This window comes from Schistocerca gregaria, chromosome 8 (assembly GCF_023897955.1).
Source record: "Schistocerca gregaria isolate iqSchGreg1 chromosome 8, iqSchGreg1.2, whole genome shotgun sequence".
NCBI classification, from domain to species: Eukaryota; Metazoa; Arthropoda; class Insecta; order Orthoptera; family Acrididae; genus Schistocerca; species Schistocerca gregaria.
The window spans coordinates 415387657-415411631 of record NC_064927.1 but is presented as its reverse complement, the minus strand read 5'-3'; the positions used below and the strand labels follow the sequence as shown (position 1 = coordinate 415411631).

Genomic DNA, 23975 nt, shown 5'->3' with positions numbered 1-23975 from the left:
TATCTAACTATTACTGATTTCTTTGCTACTCTAAGTACCTTTACTGAAAAGTATAAAAATGAAAAAGTTGAAACTTACGGTTTGTTAAGAAAAATTCTGTCAAAATTTAATTAAAAGTATGATTGGACACATTAGCTGTACACCATTTTGTTAAAACCACCAAACCATCCTCACGTTTAAGGAAAGGATATTAATGACAGCTCACGTGTCCAATGGAAATGGAAATGCCATGTGGCTAGGGCCTCCCGTCGGGTAGACCGTTCGCCGGGTGCAGGTCTGTGGAGTTAACGACACTTCGGCGACTTGCGTATCGATGGGAATGAAATGATGGTGATAAGGACCACACAGTACCCAGTCCCTGAGAGGAAAAAATGTCCGACCCTCCGGGGAAACGAACCCTGGCCGTTAGGTATAACATTCCGTCGCACTGACCACTCAGCCACCAGGGGCAGGCACGTGTTCAATAACAGTGAACAACAAATTTGAAGTGAAAGTGTGTGTAATTTGCATGATTTTGAGTCAGTTATGTTTATTTCAGTATAAAATAATACAAAATCATCATCTTCATAAATATTTAGCTCTAGGTTTTTTTGTTATTTTTTAAGTAATCTACATTTTTGTATAAATAACTCACTAACAAAATATGCATTCATGTTCCAAGATTCAGCATAACAAATTTTAAGTGTATAATTACTTGAATTATGTTATGTGTTATGTATTGTTAAATTTCAGCGTCATTCTGGAAGTACAAAAGTAAAATATTAAGAAAAAGTGAAGATAATATTACTTGAATGAAAATGCTTTGTAAGTCTACTTTGTACCAGAACTATGTAAAGCACAAAAGAAAATACATAAGTTAACAGGTCACAAATGTATGTAAATAATTACTAATGTTAAATGTCCATATGTACAGTATATACAATTACATATTTTGTTCAAAGATAAATTCAGAAGATGACCGTTTTCGCTAGGCTTTACGTTTATACACATACTCGGGAACATCCCTAAAACAGTGGCTCCACTTTCCGGCATACCTCTCCTCAAATGTGGTAATATCTTGATAAAATCTCTCCCCATGTTTATCACTTACTGCACCACATTCATTGGGGAAGAAGTCAATATTATTATGTAAGAAGAGCATTTTCAATTACATGTTGCAACCAAGTTTTTCAGAAGATGACAACTTGTTGTCTACGATCTCCTTGTAATTTTTTTCTCGTTTGTTGCCTAAGAACTGTAAACAGACTGTATTAAAACATTCCCATGCATGCTTCTCATCGCCTTGTATGAATCCATCAAAAGTATGGTCTCCAAAAAGCTCTCGAATCTGTGGGCCTACAAAGATGCCCTCCTTTACTTTGGCATCACTTAACAAAGGGAATTTTTGCCTTAAGTACTTAAATGTTTCACCATCTTTGTTCATTCCCTGAGCAAAGTTTCTCATGAGACTCAACTTGATGTGCAAGGGCGGGAGCAGAATCCTTTTATGGTCTACTAGAGGTTCAATCTTATTGTTTTTTATACCTGGTTGAAGAGATTTTCTTGTGGGCCATTCATGTTTACTGTAATGAGATGCACGAGGTCGGGTATCCCATTCACAGAGAAAGCAGCAATACTTAGTATGTCCTAACTGCATAGCTAACAGCAATGCAACCACGTTCAAGTCACCACAAATCTGCCATTGAGAGTCATTATATTCGATGGCTTCTAGTAAAATTTACATGTTTTGGTATGACCCAACTGGAATAGAAGGAAGATCTTTACCAATTCGTAGAAGCACTGTTTTTAAGCTCAACTTTGACGAATCAATAAAGAGTCTCCACTCATCAGGGTTGTAATTAATTCTGAGAACCTTCATTAGCTCACTTATGCCTACACATGCTGCAAGACTATCTTGCATGTTAAGAAAGGGAGTGAATGTTGCCTTTTTGCGTTATAATGAAACATTTACAGTGCTTTATAGAAAATTGCGCTGCTCCAAACTTGATGCTAAAATATCAGCCTTAGCTTTAGAGAGTTCCAAATCTCTAATGAGATCACATGACTCACTTTGAGACAGTTTTTGTCCATCATTACTTGATGATAATTTGGAAGGAACTCTGGAATTTCTGATACACATGGTTCAGGACATTCAGAATTCCCATCAGAAGTAATCTCGTACTCTGTCGGTGGTTCAGGTACTGGCAGTTCTTCTCCGTGTAGAACTGGACGTGTGGCAGATGGAATGTTAGGATGAATCACGGCCTGCTTCTTCTTCTTTTCCCTTCTTGATAGGAGGAACCATACAAAAGTAGCAGTCACTGACATGGTTAGTTGGCTCATATCAGATCTTGGGCCTTTCCCACGCATCCAGTTCCTGAGGTTGCTGGCACAAGTGTTGCAGATCACATGTGGAGCCCACAGTTTATACTGATCGCCTATTTTGCACCCAAAATAACAACTGTAAACTTTTTTAATCAATGGAAATATTATCTGTTTTTCTGAAGCAAATGTCACTTCTCTACACACATAGCAAAATGTGTCAATAGTGTTAGCACAAACTCGTGGCATTTTTGCTCTCTTCAACAGCAGTCAACTTGGACAAATGGTAGTTAATCTGGTAATAAATGTGCAAAAAGTATTACATGCATTAATAAAGTCAATGAAGTTGAGGAGGGAGACAAAAAGATCACTAAAATTGATATCAAATGTTTATATCCAAAATATTCCACGCAAATAAGACCAGGGATTATAATATAATCCACTTTTAGTAGTTATTATGACACTGACAAACCATTACAATATTTCATTTTAAACTTAACATAAAAATCCGTATTTAATTATCTCACCGTAATAAAACATTGTAAAATGAAAACTAGAGCTAATTTTGAATTGCCTTAATCATGCTCGCGATCAGCACATTAGAATTGATAGGAATTGGCTATTTTCATTAGATTTACATTTTCATTGTTGCACAGTGTAAACATCATTTGTATAGAGGTCAACACAATACGTTAACTGCACAAAAAGTACATTATTCCGAAAATTATCCGATTTATGCCGTACACAGAGTGTTAACTCCACTAAGCCGAAGATCAGATTCATGATTTTTGTAATGTTGAAAAGCTGTAGAGCTTGCATCCTAAAACAGGTTATAATCCCAGCACTTTTAATTTTATGATTCTAGAAACATTTATATAATTAATAATTTTCAAACTGAAACTTCTGTGTTTGTTACTTGGACAAAATAGTTTAAAATCAGCTAGTCAGTTGATAGCAGGAAGGAACAAGAAAATAATCTTCTAATTTCATTCAATTGTGATGAGTAGGTTTTCCAGAAAGGGTGCCTTACATAGGCCACAACTTTGTGGAAGAAACAAATTACAGTAAAAATTAGACATTCACATTACATTCTCACGCTCACTTGACTAGATAACGTGCATATCGCTAGTCCTTTCTTGTTGTTTCTTCTTGTTGTCCCCCATGCTTTTATGCCTTCTTCTTTCTTCGTCACTGAACTTTCATTCGGGATAACGACGGTTCAAATCCTTGTCAGGCTATCCAGATTCAGGTTTTCCCTGATTTCCCTATATCTGTCCAGGGATCCTTTAAACGTTCCGAGCTTGTGGTCCGTCTCCAATGACTTCGATGTCGACGGGACGTTAAACACTAATTCCTTCCTTTCTTCTTTCATTGTGAGGAACTACATCCTCGTAAGAGCACAAATCATAATTTACATAAAGTCATTGTCTCGTCGAGTTGTAGTTCACGAAAACAAGTTTCATCCCTCATTTTCCCTAGGATTAATGTGGACATTGTAGGAGAAATTGCATCCAATATACAAATGCAAATGATGAATCAGAACTCCATACAAGCTTTGACTGGTGGTAGCATCGACCAAAACAAGAAAAAATGTGTAGTAATCATGGACTCTAAAATTTATATCGTACGCATTTTAGAGTGCACATTCACTGTGTATTATTTCCTGTTTGGGTTCATGCTAGCTCCTCCCAAAATATGGAAAGCCCAGCGCTTTCAGCAGAAGGCACGTGTTTCCCATTACCGGAGATGAATAAGAGCTCGTAACTCTTAAGATAAGCATTTTAAAACCCATTTCTGTTACATATCTTTTCTTGTTTCTCTTTCAGATTTACACCTCTGAAAGTCTGTCAGTGGAGATCTGCTTAATCCTGTATACAAAACTTTTGAAAATATCGTTTCAAATAACCTTTCCCACATATCTTCATTGGGCGATTAAAAAGCATTGTGAACTAAACCTAAATCCTGCTGTGTACCCAAAGAAACTTGTGGAGAATCCAAGATACGACATTTAATCTCGAAAGTACATGTCATGCCCTCGTTGAATCCGATGAAGAACGTGCAGAATCTATTTGAGATACGCCTTCTCGAATGCCAAAATTTAAAACGTTATGACTCAAAACTATAAAATATACTTTCTTTAAACAATTTTTCCTGACAACTTCAGCCACTGCTCTTTCCAAAAACTCAAAAACCTGAAATTAATTTTTTTGACAGTAACACTTAAGGGCGTTAGAGTGTTTTGTATCTTGGGCCAGTACATTATTATTTACTTAGTGTGTTATGTTTCACTGTGGCGAATTGACTGTGGCATAATGAAGCGAACAAGAGTCTACGAAAAATGTATCTTGTATGCTACTTTCTTAACTTATTTTACGAATTCTGTGAGTTATCACTAAAGCTGTTAAATGAAAAATCTTTATTCAAACTGACATAGAATGTTTGTGTCACAGACTACTACGAAACTGCAATGGCGACACCGGTCCCATGGGATTCTTACGGTGACAGAGGTATGTGGTTCAAGTAGACGCGCAGTTATTATGGACTCAGAATGATACTTCCCTGGTTTTCTCCGCATTACGTACCTAGCTTGCTTTAACCGTGAATCTATCGCCAAGCACAAAGTTCCAATCGACTCGAAAAAAGGTTAGGTGACGCCAATATGTAAGAAAGGTAAAAAACGGGCTCGCCAAATTACAGAACAACATCCCTAACTTCTGTATGTATGTATGGAATTGATATCGTCTGAAAAGACAGTTCCTAACTTCTGTGGTGCCATTAACCATGAGACAGAAGATATTAAATATTACCTATAGCCAAAATGAACAATTAGTTAAACTCTACATGAAACTTATCACTACAGTAGTAATTTTAAAATGACTGCAATAAATTAAACTTCAATTAACGTTCGAACGAATAAAAGTCAAACGTTTTTTGTCATGTTTTAATACACAAGGAAACAATATGTTGGTAACCCCGCTTGCACGGGTTTTTTACAACAACGTATTTTACATTCGTGTTGGTATCAGCCAAAGTACGTTGACAGTTTTGATCAAAGTTCATTCTGTTCCTCTATTTCGATTCCATTCATAATGTAGATAAAAATTCGCTTTCAGACCCCATTCCATAGCAAACACAATTACTATTCTTGAGCTTTACCTGATAACAATGAAATTTGGCAACCAAATTTCCACGAAAATTTCAGCAGTTATATTTCATTAAGTGTACTGTGGCCTCAACCCACAGTACGCCTACTTTCCCTGAGAACTATTTACTTAACGCTTTGGTGCGGCCCGCCACGAATTCATCTACTGTGCCAACGTCTTCATCTCTGAATAGCTCTTACACACTACGTTCTCAGTATTATTTGTTGGGTGTGTTCCAAACTCTATCTTCCCCTACAATTTTTGTTCTCCACATCTCCCTCTAGAATCGTAGAAGCTATTCCCTGATGTTTTGACACATGTTATGTCTTCCTAACCCTTCCTCTTATCAGTGTCCTCTTTATGTTCTTTTCTTCGCCGAATGCGCCTAGATCCTCCTCATTTTATCAGTCCACCTAATTTTCAACGTACTCCCTTCTCATTTTATCAGTCCACCTAATTTTCAACATTCTCCTGTAGTAATACTACAGCGGAGCTAAAATAATTTTAAAAGATAGAGATAAGTTAGTTCCTAACACCCACCAAGGGCATTTATCTGGAAAACACTGCATTTCTCTTCAATCGATCTTTGAAGGGTAACTATTCTAGGAGCTAGAGAAGAACACGACACGGAGAACATGCAGTGCAGCAGAAATTATCAAAAGCAGTTTGGCAAGATAATAATTTCTGGGAAAATTATTGGAAACAACAAGGAACTTCTTTGCAAATTTACAAAATTAATCAGTTTTGATCGCAAATATTTATGTTTTATTTCAGTGGTACTGGTTTCAATCATATTTCGATCATCATCAGACTATTTCTCTGTAATGTGAAGAAAATTTGCCTTAGAGGGAATAAGGTATACAGAAACACTTAATAAAACATATAGCATTAATATAGTAAGAATTACATCTATGGGTGTCGTCGTGTCTCCTCACCACCCATAGGCATAAATCTTTCTATATTAATACTACTATATCCTTTATATTCATGTTTTAGTACGTATTTCTGCATGCTTGTTACGCTTTTACGCAAATGTTTTAGACATTTCAGCGACATGGTACGATGATGATCGAAATACGACTGAAACCATTTACCATTAACATATATAATATTTTTTGTAAATATTTGGTATCAAGACTGATTATTTTCGTGATTTAGAAAGAGTCTTAAGTGAAGCTGACAAAATGGCTAAACATCTTCTTGAAACAATTAATATTAACACTTGTAGCACTTAGTCATATTTCACATAATAACTTTACAGTGTTGTTGTACGTTCTTCCATTAATCGTCATCGGAGGTCACATGGGGAGTTTCATTGCAAACACAGTGGAATGTCACAGGGCGCGCACACTCGCGGAAGGCTACATCGTTTTCGGTGCATCCGCACTGCGATAGTGCAGCATCAGAAGCCAAGGCGATCACGTTATACAGATCTCTCCCACAAGCTGTTGCACTCGATTAGTGGAAACTGTTACACATTTGAAGCGCTGTGTTATCTCGGCTGTGAATGAGTACTTTCGAAGGAAACTAACAGCCATATCTTATGCTGTTGAAATATTCATAAAATGTCCTTGCGACTTGACTGAAGTGTATTTATTGGTCCAAAGAGAACCATAATGAATCCTTGTGTGCAGATAAATAACTGACGATTTATTTTAGCGATTCACTTCTGATGCCTCTATAACTGTTTAGGATATCGTAAATCTGTTTTCACCCACATGATATTCTTACCAAACTTCAATTTTTTTCATATGGATCTATGGTAATATTCGCTACTAGTATCGTAGGTATAAAATAGACAAACTCAACAACGTTCCGTTCTTCAGAAAAAGTTTACTTGTTTAAAATATTAAGAATTTAGAATTTACCTGTTTTGAAAAAGAAACCGATTGCTATCTTAAGCGACAGTTTGTGTTTCATACCCAAATAACGAAATACGTCAAGTACGACACGGTATAAAAGGGGTTACAGAGGAATTGTAGCCCTAATTCTGTCTCTGTCGAGCGCTGGTTAGTTTGCAAAAATAAATGGCTTTCGCAAAACAAAAGAAACCAAACATGTTACTTCATTATGCTACAGGATTCGGCAATTTCTCTGGAGATAACGTGTGAATTATGAAATTCCAGAAATATTTCGTTCGGATCGTCACAAATTTCTGTTTAAGAGCCAGTATCGACATTGCAGGGGACGGCTCAGGCCACATAGGAAAGGAAGGGGGCTGAGCCGGCCACTCAAAGGCAAATTCAATTTACCCAAATCATGGTTATTGGCAGAAGCTTGCCACTTACACAGCTTGAATGTACGTGTTATAAGCTGTCACGCCAAATAATTTTACGTGAGAAAGAAAATAATGCAGTGGAACCACACGTATTTTTCTCAAGGCGTACATAGTGACCAATTTTTCGTACTCAAGATAGAACTGTGGCCAGGGCCTTCGCAACGGGATCGCGTGTTTGTTGTTCTGATTTGCAGGCATCTTCACGTCCTTCTATCTGAAAGGACATCAGTCGGCTGCTGGAGACCGTTGCCAATCGGTCTTTTGTATTTAATTAATTCAATACTGTCGCAAAGGGACAGAATGGCAGGTGACAGCTTAGTGTATAAAAGGGCTTACGTCACAGTTATGCGTGTTTTTTGGAGGTGGCCAACCTTACTGCGGTGAACACCTTGGCATTTTTTCTACCAAATAGTTTGACCTCTCTTCCCGATCGGACGTCGTGTCGGCATTAGTGAACCACAGAAGAGTCTATAGAACTGGAATGAATAAGAAGGATCTACATTCTTAACAAAAAAAAAACGTTTTGTACAGATTGAAATTGTGAAAGGTTGTTGCTCTCCATGCAAGAGAGGTATCAAAAATAATGTAAAAAACTTATTTTACGTTAGAGTACTCAAAAAAAGTTTACTAAAAAATAACGGATCAAGCTTGCTCTGTCACTCTGTGAGAACGGTCATCTACATTAGAACTGATCTGAGCATTTTTCGCCAGGCACCACCGCTGTTCAAGGCAAAAAATAAGCAATGGCCACTTTTCCCGTTCTGGCCACTTCACCACATCTGCTCCTAACGACCTCACTGTTTATTGGAAACCAACAAAATTAGTTGGTGGGTTGGCTGCTTTGAGGGAGGGGAGCAAACAGGGAGGACATTGGTCCACCGGATTAGGAAAGGATGTGAAAGAAAGACGGGCGTGCCCTTTCTAAAGAACCATCCTGGTATTTGTCTGAAGTGATTTAGGGAAATCGCGAAAAATCTAAAGCAGAATGGACATCGAAGCAAGTCCAATGAGGGTTGCAACAATTGCTACCGGTAGGTTCGAACAAACCTTAAGTGTTACGGAGATGATTACGGAACTCAAATAGGAATCCCGGAACGGGAGAGGGCGTTCTTTTCGGGAAACACTATTGAGAAAATTTAGAGAACCAGCATTTGAAGCTGACTGCCGAACGATTATGCTCCCGCCAAGATACATCGCGTATAAGGACCACGAATATAAGAGAAATTAGGGCTCACAAGGTGGCGGTCAGGCAGTCGTTTTTCCTCCGCTCTGTTTGCGAATGGAACAGGAAGGGAAATGAGTAGTAGCTGTGCAGGATGCCCTCCGCCACGCACCTTACGGTGGCTTGTGCGATATTTACGTAGATGTAGATGTAGACGGTCGGACGCGTGTTAGAAACGTCGTCTTCCCGAATGCGAGTCCAGAGTTCTTACCACTGAGCAACCTCGCTCAGTTCAAATTAGTATGTTATATTAATTAGTAATAGTAACTGTAATATGAGAGGCAGTCACAAACGTTTACTGAATGTTTTGAGTGTCACTTTCCTATTATTCATTGCAGCATATTACAATAGCCTAAATTTCATTTCATGTTACATGTACCACATTTGAAGACGATTGTAATGTGCATTCAAGCACCCGTGTTATTTCCGTTTGATATTTATACCATAGCAGCTGATCGGTGCTAGTTTCGTACGCTCGTGAGCTGTGAGCATTTGGAGACAAACAGTAAAATATTCCTCCTCTGGTATCTTCTAACCACACAGCTGCTCCGCTAAATACCATGCCGCCCCTTTCTTGGCTCACGGCCGAATTTACCAACGTTGGTTAAACATATGCAAATCTTATACTATTACTCTCTCTCCCTACGTATTCTTGTTTGTTGTTGAGGAAACAATACACACTGATAACAAGCGCTTACTGTTGGTTGCCTTTTGTGGATTCGGCTGTTTACAGCTACGGAGCATATTATGATAAAATACGGCTGAGAACAGCAGACAGCACGAATATCTGATTCCTTCCCACAGCAATTTCTCGCACATTCGCTGAATTGATCTTGTTGGACACCGTCTGTCGGGCAACCAATTTAACTGTCCCATTGGCACTCCTAGATACTCCGTAAAGAAGCAACGTACTTGGCTTCTCTGGGTGCCATGTCCTCCGGATGAGGTTCGAGTCCTCCCTCGGGCATGGGTGTGTGTGTTGTCCTTAGTGTTAAGTTATTTTAAGTACTGTGTAAGTCTAGGGACCGATGACCTCAGTAGTTTGGTCCCTTAGGAATTCAAACACATTTAAAGTTTTTTTTGAGTTTCTCCGGTTTCTGAAAGACATTTACTTTTTTTTTCAAACTAATCAAAACTGTACACGCATGTACGACACACACGAAACGAAAGATGCAGCTTCCCCTCTGTCCCTTTTATACCAGTATCACTGCTTTGCAACACTCTTGTTTCCTCCTCATCCGACGTGACATATTTCCTTACTTGAATATGAAACCATAGACTTCCGCTAAAGATAGCCGTCGATTTCATGTTCAAAACAGGAACACTAAGTTCTAAATATGGCAATTTGTCCGAAAGCGCTAATCAGATTCTGAAGAGATAAACGCGGATGAATTCATCACTTTCAGAAGTACGACACTAATAATAGTAATCATTACAATTTCTTTTGGTATGCGAAGTTCATACCAGCATGTGTGTAACTGATATAAATATGAAAAGAAATTACAAGTTCTTTGGTGAAGACTTCGTCACAATTCACCTGGGTGAAAGCAGTGTTACGATATCTTCAATGGTCCAGGAAAAATTTGAGGTGAACAATTAAGCTGAAATTACCTCTTATTTCGCTCCTAACACTTTCTCCTTAACATAAATAAAAAAGTAAACGCGAACGTTTCCTTCCACTCCTACTATAAGGCGACTGACAAGACACTTACAATCATATTAGATCTTAACCATTCATCTACATATATCACACGTTGAGCGAACGGCTACGCTGGAGATAACCAATTCCCAGTCACATACTTCGCACTTGAAAGATAAGTGTATCACTCACCTGTTTCCGTTCCTCGGGAACCATCACAAGATGGGCTAAGAAGAACGCGAAATCGGCGAGCCCCACTTACGATGCGCTTCATGCTATGTTCCTGTCAACCCGGTTTCCGGGGAAACGACCGATCGGCAAAACAATGGGTGGTGAGCCAGGCGATAGTTGGGTCGAGGCGACAGCTTGGCCGAACCACACTTACTGAATGAACATGATGCCTCAGCTAGCTACCGGTTGCACTCGATGACGTGAAACTGAGATAAAGCCGATCGTATCTTCGCTTCACAAACAAAGGCTTTCAGCGTATGTTACCATGCACTTATGTTCTTATTTTGCCAACGGCCTAGTCTGTATTACCGTGCTCTAATGTTCTTATATTGCTAGCGGCCTTGCCGCAGTGGTAACACTGGTTCCCGTCAGATCACCGAAGTTAAGCGCTGTCGAGCTGGGCTAGCACTTGGTTAAGTGACCATCCGGTCTGCAGAGTGCTGTTGGCTAGCCGGGTGCACTCAGCCCTTGTGAGGCAAACTGAGGAGCTACTTGATTCAGAAGTAGCGGCTCCGGTCTCGGAAACTGACTTTCGGCCGGGAGAGCGGTGTGCTGACAACATGTCCCTCTGTATGCGCATCCAGTGACGCCTGTGGGCTGAGCATGACACGACGACCGGTCGTTATCGCTGGGCCTTTCAAGGCCTATTCGGAAGGAGAGAGAGACGAGAGAATACTCTTATTTTATAAAGTTACGTTATCAGTGGTTACTTGTTTCATAACTGTTAGATATAGTAAAATTGGAGATTCCTTTTGTATAAAAAATGGCTCAAATGGCTCTGAGCACTATGGGACTCAACTGCTGTGGTCATTAGTCCCCTGGAACTTAGAACTACTTAAACCTAACTAACCTAGGGACATCACACACATCCATGCCCGAGGCAGGATTCGAACCTGCGACCGTAGCAGTCGCACGGTTCCGGACTGCGCGCTTAGAACCGCGAGACCACCGCGGCCGGCTCCTTTTGTATAGATACCAAGTCTTTCACGATGGATTTGTTGTAATAACCTCGCGTTATTTCCCTTTGGAAAATCTAGTTTTGGACAACATCCAACATTTCCTTCACCAAGAAAGTAACTGGCAAGTGAAATGACTGTATCTGCCTGCATCTCGTGGTCGTGCGGTAGCGTTCTCGCTTCCCACGCCCGGGTTCCCGGGTTCGATTCCCGGCGGGGTCAGGGATTTTCTCTGCCTCGTGATGGCTGGGTGTTATGTGATGTCCTTAGGTTAGTTAGGTTTAACTAGTTCGAAGTTCTAGGGGACTGATAACCATAGATGTTAAGTCCCATAGTGCTCAGAGCCTTTTGAACCATTTTTGAATGTATCTTTGAACAGGCACTTTTGTAAATAAAGATACGATATTGAGAACAACGTCTGAGGCTATCTTCAACAGGATTAATAACACGTCAATCCATCTGGAACTCTGAATGCTGTTTACGTAAGAGAAACGATGAGTTTCCTCGCCAAACATTTCTCTCCTGAAATCTACAGATTATTCAGATATACGTGGACCTGTCCACCTCTTACAGTGTCAAATATTGAGAAATAACGGATGTAATGCCAGCGTGTTCACATTTTTCGTCTGATCTAGTCAAAACTGTCCCGGAGGTTTTTGCCGAACGCGGCGTTACCATTGCTCCTGTTCGCCTTTATATTGTTGTTGCCTCTTTGATTAGGCCTTTTCCAAAGAGAAGGCAGCAGCATGTTGTCGATAAACGTACATCCCAACATATAGTTCACTGTGGGAATGAAGAAACGTTGATAGATATCTTAGATGTGGTTACGCCCCTCATGACTCCAGAGAGTACCGCACCACAATCCATAAGCTATGCGAAACAGTCGTAGTGTAGCAGCTGTCCGGGTTGGCAGTATGAACTACACCGAGGTCCGCCAGGATTCCGCAGTTAGCCAACTCATGAGCATCACCTGTGTGGATAGCAACTGGACGATGCCTTGTTGAATAACAGAGCTACGGCGGACAGTTCTCTCCAGTGCGCCGAATCATGTACAGTTTCCAGTTAACAGTCGGGTCTACAGGCTGCAGTGTTCGTCCGTCGTCTGCGAGACTTGGCTCTAAAGTCATCGCATCGTAAGGCAGCTCTGGACTCTACCCAGGCATCACTCACAAGGGAAACGTGTCATCGCACCCCTCGGATTTGATGATAAGAGGGTGTAACACCAAAAATGCAAGATGCTTCACACCTTATATATAGCTGAAGTGTATGTAAATATTTCTAATGTAAATGCTTCGTTTTAATAACTAAGGACATTACTTCGCTGTATGTTTAAAATTAGGTAGAAGCCTGTTGAAATTTCACTGTATTTATCTGTGTCTTACTCTGAAACTTATAAGCTCTGGGAAAAAGTCAAAGGAATTGTTATATGCATCCACTACCAACGATAATACCAGTGCTTGTGCGTTGTAAAATCTTGGTTAGGGAGCTGTTGCGCGGAGCGAGAGAGACGGGTTCCAGAGTTTGTAGTGTGTGGAAGTGTGGTGTTAACGCTCTCGCAGTTGAGAGTACCATTTCGGCGGCATCATGTACGCACGCCGGCCAGAAGTCTAGAGCAGGAGTACGGACAGAGGACGGGCGGAAGATGCTGTATTAATTATGACTGCCCGTTCCTATAATTAGCCGTACGGGCGGAAGATGCTGTATTAATTATGACTGCCCGTTCCTATAATTAGCCGTGGCTCTACAATATACGCTACCGTCTTCAACAACAGCAGCAGTTCCAGCAACACAGTTTCGTCGTCGGCTCCGAGTCTCGTCGTATGCACAGCACTGAAGTGAGACTGTTCATTGGTAGAAAGTATTAACGGCTAACCCAGCACAACTGAATGTGATTTGATTGATAAAATTTATTTAAATAATAATCAGTTAAACTAAGGGTGATTGTGTTCTCATTGTTACGAAGCAGAGTCCTTGTTCCTTTTCTTCCTTATACGCTGAGTGTCATAAGAAACAAATTGAATAGTTACAGCCAGTTTATTAACGAATAATTTCACTTTTAAGAATTTTAGCCTCAGTCTACTTTCAATTAACTGTTGTACAACAGAGACTTCAGTATATGACTAAAGTAAAGCAATTTTATTTTTCAAGTTTGGGAATCAATCACTGGAAAAAATCCAAATCTAAAGAAATGCACAAATTAAGAGTGCTGAAGTTTTATTTATTTTACAGATAGCTTGGAGCACGTGGCTGTTTGTTTTGGTATGTATTCTAGTATTTAATTCTGTTCAAGTTAGTAAAAAAGGCTCAGTTGTTCAGACAATAATATGAAATCCAATTTGCATAATAAGTAACTACAAAGTAAAAAGTGCTTGCTATTTTTCTAAATTTCTTTGATGACATTACGTTGAGGTCACTGAAAGTCATTTTTCACGTAACGAAGTTCAATACTAACATACAGTTTAAGAGCATATTTTCAAATCATTACTCGATTGCCTTTTTCTCAAAACTTAATGCCAAACATAACGTAAGAGTGACTTCACAGTTTTCTTTATCATTACATACTCACTTAAAATTAATGCAAAAAAATATAAAAAGACGTGACAACCTTCAGTTGCCACGTCAGTGTTTAATAAGACGTGTCTTTTCTTTCCCATCATGTTGTACAGGAATTTGGATGTAAATTTCCCTAGTGGGCTGGCGACCGTTAATTATTTCCTTTTCGTTCATTAGTGTAACTTTTGGATTCACAACCATGGTACCCCTTTTCTGTCCAGTGTTCTTCTTGAGTGAATGCATAAAATAACTTTAATTTTTTCTAAATTATAGCCCTGTTCGGTTTAATTCCTTTTTTATTTTTTTAGTGGACTTTTCCATCAGAAGGGTCGGTAGTCGATTGTACACTTTCTTCTTTCTTGTCGGTATTACTTCTTCGGAAGAGATAGCCTTATCCAATTAGTAAAAATACATTAGGCATATACGCGATCCACGGTCATATTTTATATAGCAAGCAGGATAGGCCGATTAGTAAGGGGGAGGTTAAAAGGGCCTAGTTGAAAGCCCGTCAAAAACTGATCACATATCAAGCATTAAAACAGAAAGAAGGCGTACTGAACTGTGAAAAGAAGCAAAGTAGAATAGTGAACGTCCCAAGCACAAGAACTACAAAATATAGCAACCTTGTAGCACGTCGGCTTCGAGGTAAAGGGGTCGTAGTTTTGAACTGCAAAGAGGGCGACCAGGGTTTGATGCTCACCCGTCCCATTTTTCTTTTTCTCTCTGTTCGCTGTATTCAGATTTGTGTCTCTCTCGTTATGTAACATCCGTTTGCAACAGCGAGGTGTAAGGAAAGGACCGATAATGAAAGTTAATTGTGAAAAGTTACTCTATTAGCAGTAGAACGGAAGTGGCTTTCGAATTGGAACCTCAAGTCTTTGATGACAAGGCAACAAGTCATCCGAGTCTTCCACCGCAAAACACGTATAGAGTGTCATTATCGCCACTAACGTGCACGTGTCTCATAAGATACGAATCTCCTGTCGATGCGTCCGCAGTTCGTGGTGTAGTGACTAGCGTTGCTGCCTCTGGACACGGGCTCCCAGGTTAGATTGGGAATTTTCTCTGCCCAGGGACTGAGTTCTTGTGTTGTTCTCATAATTTCATCGTCATCATCATAATCATTTATGACAGTGAATAGATTGGAGTGTGAAAAAATTCGGACTTTGTACGGGCGCTGATACCCGCGCAGTTGAGTACCCCACAAACCAAACAAGCAACCTGTCGATGTATCCAATTTGTACGCCTAGTGAGTGAGCGAGATATGCCTCCTTTCCCGATTTAGGTGTTCGTATGAATGTGAATGTGATCGCTCCCAAGGAAATGATGGAAACTTAATAGTTTGCCACATAAGCTGCAACATATGAATGCAACTGTTTCTCAATGGTCGTGCTCTGTCAGAATATGTTTTTACCGTCTCTGAAGTTGCGTTCCGTTTTGGAAGTTTTCACTCTTGAATTCCTTTGCTGTAACGTAGTTCACACCCGTTTATTTGGTGTTTTCGTTTCTGCGAGACATCCATGTGGTACCTCGATTACTCTCACTGTTCATCACACTTGCTTGCGCCGGTAACGTATTCCTACCACATGACTCATATTCTATAACCTATGTATAGTGTGAAAACTGCCAACACTACAGAAAGAGAACAAACATTTCAATGAGCGGACGGACAGTCCAAAGTTTGTGAAAAAAATAAAATAAAAATAATGTGCACGAAACAGTTCTGAACGCGGGTTATTGAAGTTGTATCCTAACATCATGATTCTTTTTTTTCGGTATTGTTTGTTGCATTTGGTTTGGGCGGACGTCACAAGACAGCCATTCAGGTAAATCGTTGATTCTTTTACTCAGTTTTTGTATGACAGAGGGCGAGCAGCCCTCTGGCAAAGCACGCTTGGCTACCGAGCCGGGGTAAACCAAGAGGACGTAAGACGTAATGCGGTCACTTCTCTTGATATTACACTTGTTAAGCTTGAATCTTTCACTGTTTCTATTTTTGCTTCTTTTTTCGCACTCCAGTACACTCTCTTCCTGCTTTTACCTTGATCTATGTTCAGTTTTTGACGGGCTATCTACTGTGCCACCTTACCACTCAATCTCAGGGGGATGCGATGGGGAGTTTCCCTTTGATAGGCACAGTGACAGGACTTTAATATTTTAGAGGATCTGTAATTATTTCAAACGTCTAATTGTGGTTGACATATCACAGGAAGAAGCATCCTTTAAGTTGAGTATTTATTCATATTTGATAGATATCATTTTATCACTAACTGTTGAGGAACTTTCTGACTGAAGATAACCTACGCCGTCCTCCTGCATTATCAACACGTTCTAGTTGAGTGGAAGTTAGACGTTCGGCTAGGTCCCTTGCTATATCGTAAACCGACACACACACAGACCATTATCTCAACTGGCACTGTTTCTACCATCCTTCACAAAAGAAGAACTGTGAACACTCTGATACACACAGATAAAATCATATCTGATGAAAACCATCACGGCAGGGAAATAGACCGTCAACCCTCAGCGTTCAGACCAAGTGGCAATCGCGAACGTGAAGTCAAGTCAGGTCCCCTGTAAAATTTAACCTCAGATCCAAGCATTACAGTCATCATTAAAAGATCAGTACAGGATGTTACTTTCATAATGTATAATTGGTCTAATCTTCAACAAACATGGGATTAAAAGCGTCTTTCGAACGCCTAAGAAAATTGAAGATAATTTGCGCCCTGTGAACGACACACATGGCCACAGACTTGCAGATCCCTACAGTATTACGTATGGATGTGACAGTAGCTTGGTGGGGAAAGTACGCTCGAAACTTCCCCCAGCACTGTACCCAAATGCCAATGTACATTGAGGATAGGAGTTCAGAAACATCTGATTTTGCCGAATACTTCCTTTTGAGCAAACATAGCCTCTTCTTCGATCAGAGAATGTTTCTAGTTCTTGGTCTCAACTACTGGAACTCAGTCATCAAAGAGGCTGTAAAAATTACGATTTGTTCCAACAATTTTATAAGAGATACGAGCAATCTGTGAAATGGGAAACATGATGTCGAAAGATAAACGTTTTTATTATTTTCTTATCTTAAAAATTTTCGTGTATTGACCAGCTGGAGAGTCGGCGACTTTTCAGCTAAATATCTGCCGAACTGTTGATGGAGCAAAGACAGACCCACCTGGGAATACTTGGGATGTGACACCCCCCCCCCCCCCCCCCGTTCTAGTAATGGGCTTATAAGCAAGGAAACCATCACAAACGTATTGGCCAGAAGCCGGTATAACTATTTCTTATTTAATTATTTAATTATGGTACAATATAGGCAGGAAAAGAATTTGAAAGGTTGGCTCATTTACGCATAATATGGCGGTTGACTTACTAGACAAACACCTATGACCCAGTAGAACCCATTCAGTGCTTCAAGACTGATTTTTACCCACTATCTACTCTCCACTCCATCGAGATGAGCGGGTTGTTTTATATCCGGCCCATTACAGAGTCGAAGTTCCTTTTACCCAATTACGAGGCTATCTGGTAGTGGTTTAACAAATAATTTTGATCTATTTTTGTATCTGCATCGATATTTCTATGTTAGTTTGTAGTATTGCTTACATAAAATGTTGTATTTGTCATGGACATATTTCAGTTATGTGCAATTTTTAACAATGTTCTTTAAAATGTAGTTGCGAATTTAAATAAATACTTAAATGGTTGTTACATAATGTACTGTAAATGACTTGGCCCATAGTTAGAAAACGTAGTGTTGAATGTACAGGATGTGGGGAAGCCCCGCAGATGCGGAAGGCGCCTGGCGGAGTGGAAAAGGTGTGGTTAGCGCGCAAGTGGCAACTCGTCCTTTGTGACGGGTGAGTCTCGGCTGAGCAGTGCTATGGTTAACACCCCTCTAGCAGTAGCGGATCATTGTGGCTCACATTCATGAAGTTTTGAGGCCGGAAGAGCTTAAGCATTTATAGGGCTCGGATGCTGCATTTGGTGATGCCATTATCATGGCATGATTTTTGGCTCTATAAATATATTAAAGGCCCCAAGAAGATTTTTCGGTCTTTAATGACCATTATCAGAGCTGTTTCATAAAAACAAAGTCCTATGAAACAGATTTGATGATGGTCATTAAAGACCGAAATCGGTAATCTGTTAACAAAATTTTGTGACCATAGACGTAAATTAAAGGAAACATATTACATACACGGGTCACTGTTTTTTCATGACGATGTCGCAGCTTGTGAAACTATTTACTGTGTTATCTATTCTAATACAATTTCATTAGTGCAAAGGCACTGAGACCAAGTTCTAAGCATCGGCCGGAGTGGCCGAGCGGTTCTAGGCGCTACAGTTTGGAATCGTGCTGCCGCTACGGTCGCAGGTTCGAATCCTGCCTCGGGGATGGATGTGTGTGAATGTCCTTAGGCTGGTTAGGTTTAAGTAGTTCTAAGTTATAGGGGACTGATGACCTCAGAGGTTAAGCCCCATAGCGCTCAGACCCATTGGAACTATTTTTGAACCTGTTCTAAGCAATGAAGTTATAGATTATGATCATTAGCAGACCCCGTGACTTAAACTGTGAATCCTTTCACGCTTTTCTCTGTTCAGTATTACTACCAGTTTCATGTGAGTCGGTAACTGGTTTTATGAAGTGTTGCACGTAGTTCATTTAAGGTACGTGCTGTTGAGAGGCATATGTTACTGTTTACTATCTCATTGCCCATTTGTTTGTTAGTAGCACATTTATCTGCGAGGTTAGGTTACTGTGTGGCAGTATGAACAGTTACAAGGAAAGAGTTAAGTGTGTGTGTGTGTGTGTGTGTGTGTGTGTGTGTGTGTCAAGGAAAGTTAGGTTAGCCTTAGCACTGCCTACTGCTTTAACATTTTGTTTGACACAAGAATGCCTAATCAGACTGGCGACCTGTTTTAATATGCAATGTTACAAATTGCTTTTGTGCTGGGAGAACATCTGCTCCTGACCCACCGCTTATTGTTGGTTATACTTTGCTCGGGTGTTTCGGAAACGATTCGCACTTTTATTGTTTTGTTTCCATTTGATAATCTCACGGTCACAACTACTTACAAATTCCTCGCAGGGGTATAGCGTTAGCGTCTATTGTCGTTTGAAGTGGTCGGTGCTACCGTTACAATGGGACTGAGGTGATTCGCAACTGGGAATAAAAAAAACGGGTTTAACTGCTCCAGTATTTACGTGACAACAGGAATTGGCGATTAACTGGAGGTAACTGAATAATCGTAATTAATATGGTAAACGATTGTGGATATACCGGTATTCCCTTCATATCAACTAAGTTTAGATAATCGGTTATCCTTACCGTTAATCATTTAAGTTTTTACTTTTTCGTTTTAAAGACTTTTCGGTGTTGACTTGCTGACTGTAGCTTGATTACGGAAGCAAATCCGACTACCTCCGAGTACTCATCACGTAACATCGGCAGAATTCGGAAAACTTAAGGTCGACTGTGTTCTGTTTACGACTGGTGCCAATATGAACGACCTAAAAGTAGTGGCTTGTAAGTACCAAGGCGAATTCTTGTATTGCGTATGCAGTTAAGAAGTAAATTATGTAAGAAGCGTGTTTCAACATGAACATTCCATGAGTTGTCAGCAATCGACGCAAATTAGTAAAGAAGCCGTCTCTGACGTAACCTCACCACAAGCCAGTAATGTCAGTCTTCCTCTTTTTACCGCCCAAGTATGAGCTAGTCGGTGGTGGTGGTGGTGGTGGTTAGTCTTTAACGTCCCGTCGACAACGAGGTCATTAGAGACGGAGCGCAAGCTCGGGTTAGGGAAGGATTGGGAAGGAAATCGGCCGTGCCCTTTCAAAGGAACCATCCCGGAATTTGCCTGAAACGATTTAGGGAAATCACGGAAAACCTAAATCAGGATGGCCGGAGACGGGATTGAACCGTCGTCCTCCCGAATGCGAGTCCAGTGTGCTAACCACTGCACCACCTCGCTCGGTAGCTAGTCGGATTTCCATCTGTAGCAAATCCTTATTATTATGTCTACTTTCAAAGTTACTCTATGAAGATACTCGCTAAGTTAAATTCATGGCAAGAAACAAACCAAGTGTGGCATTAATATATTTTGAGAAAGTTATTATATAAATTAGTGTTCCTCATTTTTGTGCTTGTAAGCATATTCATGGCAGTATCTATGCAGAAGTCAACAACTATAATTAACTTTACTAACAGATCTTAAATAGGTAGGTAATGCTGTTAAAAATAAAGAAAATGACAATCATGTATTTCATAACACGGGGCAACTTTTGCTAGCTACAAAACGAAAGCTTTACTTGAGTAGCATCGCTGTGTTCTTTGTAGAACAAATCTTTTCACCATAAAAAACAATATTAGGGGAACACATTACAGACTAAAAATAAAGCTGTTGCATGGATAAATAAAGCTATTGCATAACAATTAATTCAGACTGCATAAGAATGTGTCCCATTTTAGACATCTTTTGGAAACGAAGACGCTGCGAGAGACATTCCATAGTTGGTTGCAATGTAGTTATGGTTCCACAAGGCACTGCTACATCATAAACCCCTCTGTAGCACTGTTACATCTTAGGGAAGGGGTGTCCAATCGGTGGCCCAAGGAAAGTATCAATGTGGTCTAAGAAATGGGCATCTAACAAACGATCAGTAACAAAAATTCAATAAAATTCTATTTATATAAAGTTACGATAAACTGAAAGATAATCCTAAAGAAAGAATTAAATACGCTGCCATACTTTTCGATTTGATGCATGAATTTGATAGTCAGCTTCAAGATTTTTCGAAAAAAATTATTCGAATTTTTATGTACATGTAACATCTTTTACAAACAATATACTTGGTCGGTAGATTTCCAACGGAAAGGAAAATTTCATCATGTTCTAGTATCTTGGTTGGACTTTTACAAATCATACCTGCCCTGAGACAGATAACCCTTGCTGCACAGGGATGCGTTATATGATTACATCATTTTCGTTTGGAAGCCCATTTGTCTACGAACTGTTATTTTTTAGAGTAAAGCGCACGAAGAGTAAAAATAGAACAAAAATCTCGGATGAACACCTTGAGAACAGCCTGAGAATTTCAACCGCTTCGATCGAGCCTAATATTGATACATTAGTTTCCCAAATTCAAATTCACGTAAATTCTATGATTTGCAATCACTTATATTCACACTGAAGAAACTGAGTTGCATTGTCACCGTGGTGTAGTGGTTATGATAGCAGACTGTAGAATCAAGGGTCGTGAATTCAAAACTCACCCGAATTGTCAAATTTTAATTTCAGTATTCGGTTCGTGCACATTCTAGAAGTATCCACAAATGTCAAGAATCATTGTACTGGAATGTTCTGTAACAGTAAATATACCGTATGTGTTCTGGCCGGGGATAGTTCCCTCAGCGCTCTTGTATGTGCAAGTGCTGAATAAACCGTCGTTAGGTGAAGTTAGTGATCGTCATTGATCTACTTACACCATCTTCTACGTGAAAATATATAAAATTATGAATGAAATCTCACACGTAAAATGTAAAATTAATTCCATCTTGCATTTTTTGAATATAGAATCACAAATTCATAAATTCTAAACTACTTAAATGTGATAACTATATACCTCCACCCATCCACTTTTTTCTCAGCGGTTATTGTTAGTATTAAGTATATGAGTATATTACGTGCGGCGCAAAAATACTCCTCTCCTTCTACTGCGGCGTAGGTAAACTAAAAGAAAGGGTAACCCTGTCTTAGAGAGTCTGTTGCTTGCCTGACAATGATAATGGGAGAGATTTTCACAGAGTATTAATGTGGCAAGTTGACTCACTACTTACAGTACGATTTTTTAAAATATTTTTGTCTGGCTAGCTAATTAGAAATTAAATTTTTCCTTTTTAGCCACCAGTAGAAAGTTACTCCTCCGCTGGGCCCACTGTTCTGCACCGAATAGAGCACTATACTCTTCACAGACAAGTAAAGGAACAAACGACTGGGAAGAGGCTGAGCTGTAGTCAATGGCTGATTCCGATAACTTTTGGGCAAAGATCGTCTCTCCACGTAACTTCCGCATCACAGCAGTCTGTGAGAGTAACTGTCATGCGCAAAAAGTAGGGCTTTACGAAGGCAGTTGAGCACGCAGTACCCTCTATCACAATCTGCAGGTGACGAGAGGCGAAGCTCGTAGGAAGACAAATTACTGAAAACCATCCGGATAGGGGTCAACAGACAGAATCATACTTTGGCGATATTAGTGTAGCCCGAATACCACGATATACGATCTGCGCAATAAATAACGAGTACAGTCTCAAAATTACTAAGTGCAAAACAGAGGAATGAAGAAAGCGCAGTGACTGCAGACTTGCCAACTCACCGACTTGTTACCCAGCTGCTTGATGCGACACGGCAGGTAGGCGTGCGTGCCCAGCTGGGCCGTTATGTTGGTAGCAGTGCTTGTGTCGAAGTAGGGACCCGTGTAGAGGCCGCTGAACCTTTTGCTGTGCTGGTGCAGCACCGGCATCTCGGCTGTAACACACAAAACATCATCATCATCATCATCATCATCATCATCATCACCTCAAAGTCGCTCTCCTGGAAGTGAGTGTGCGGAAGCCCAAAACACTATACAACTTCGGTGGGTTTACACAGTACAACACTTCTCCAACACTGGTGACATACAGGTATCATTACCATGTAATGACGTAAGTACATGAGAAACATTAACCTCAGCGACGTGCCCTAAACAAATTCACTTAAAAAACTAAAAAAATTGGAGACAAGAAATAATTCATTACGTATTCTGGCCATATCCTTAAACATATTCAACAGTAGGGGATCTTTGATGATTACAGAGTGCAAAGGAAAGAAATGTGATCATAGATGAAAATCTGAGTGCATTTTATGTTATCGTAAATTGTAGAAAATTCACAATAACTGATCTCAACGTAGGCAGGTCAGCTGCTATGGATTTTAATACCTCTGTCTCTTACTACACCTAACACATACCCATACATAACCTGAAATACATAACAGTCGCGTTGAATAAACAGCATTTAGTATCGGAGTCTCGACATGAAAAGCTGCAAAATGGTTCTAATGCTTCGCATTGATTAACATTCTTGGTGAAGTCATAATTCAGAGTATTCAGAATATAAAGTTCGTGCTCATATTAAGGACAGACTTGTAAATGAATATAAAAGCACGCGTGGAATCGTGTTCTTTAATATAAATGTTATATAGAATGAAGACTTTTATGAAATAAAAAGTAACCGCCTTCAGTTGCAATCATGATTTTACTTCAACGCACGATGCATTTCGAACCCTGTGGGCTCATCTTCAGGTGCTCTGGAAGTCTATTTAACTTTTAATTTCTTCAGCTTTAGGTTAATTTAGGCCGTGGTCAGATTACAATAGCATACACGGTGTCCATAACGTTTACTTTAATTTTAAGAATAAATATTAATTATATTTAAGATGGTAACGTTTGTTTTTGTTACAGGTCTGTTAGGGAACCCATAAACTTCCTGAACAGCTGTCTCTCACTCAACACTTTCACCACGTTAGCATTTTGTGAGCAATTTCGCAAAAACGGCTTCCCTCAGGACAAAGTTCTATGTAATTTCCTGGCAGATTAGAA

At 39.8% G+C, this 23975-nt stretch overlaps 1 protein-coding gene and 1 non-coding gene across 3 annotated transcripts in view; both read right to left on the bottom strand.

Moving 5' to 3' along the window:
- The window catches only part of LOC126284488 (protein sidekick-2-like), a 905210-nt gene that overhangs the window by 325782 nt on the left and 555453 nt on the right, over window positions 1-23975 (bottom strand). For both annotated transcript variants that reach the window (XM_049983448.1, XM_049983449.1), the window contains one exon: window positions 22713-22864. In XM_049983448.1, coding sequence (XP_049839405.1) covers window positions 22713-22864 — 152 coding nt within the window. The remainder of the gene's footprint in view (window positions 1-22712; window positions 22865-23975) is intronic.
- On the bottom strand, window positions 20239-20311 carry Trnaa-cgc (transfer RNA alanine (anticodon CGC)). The gene has a single exon. It is a non-coding gene; the product is annotated as a tRNA-Ala (tRNA).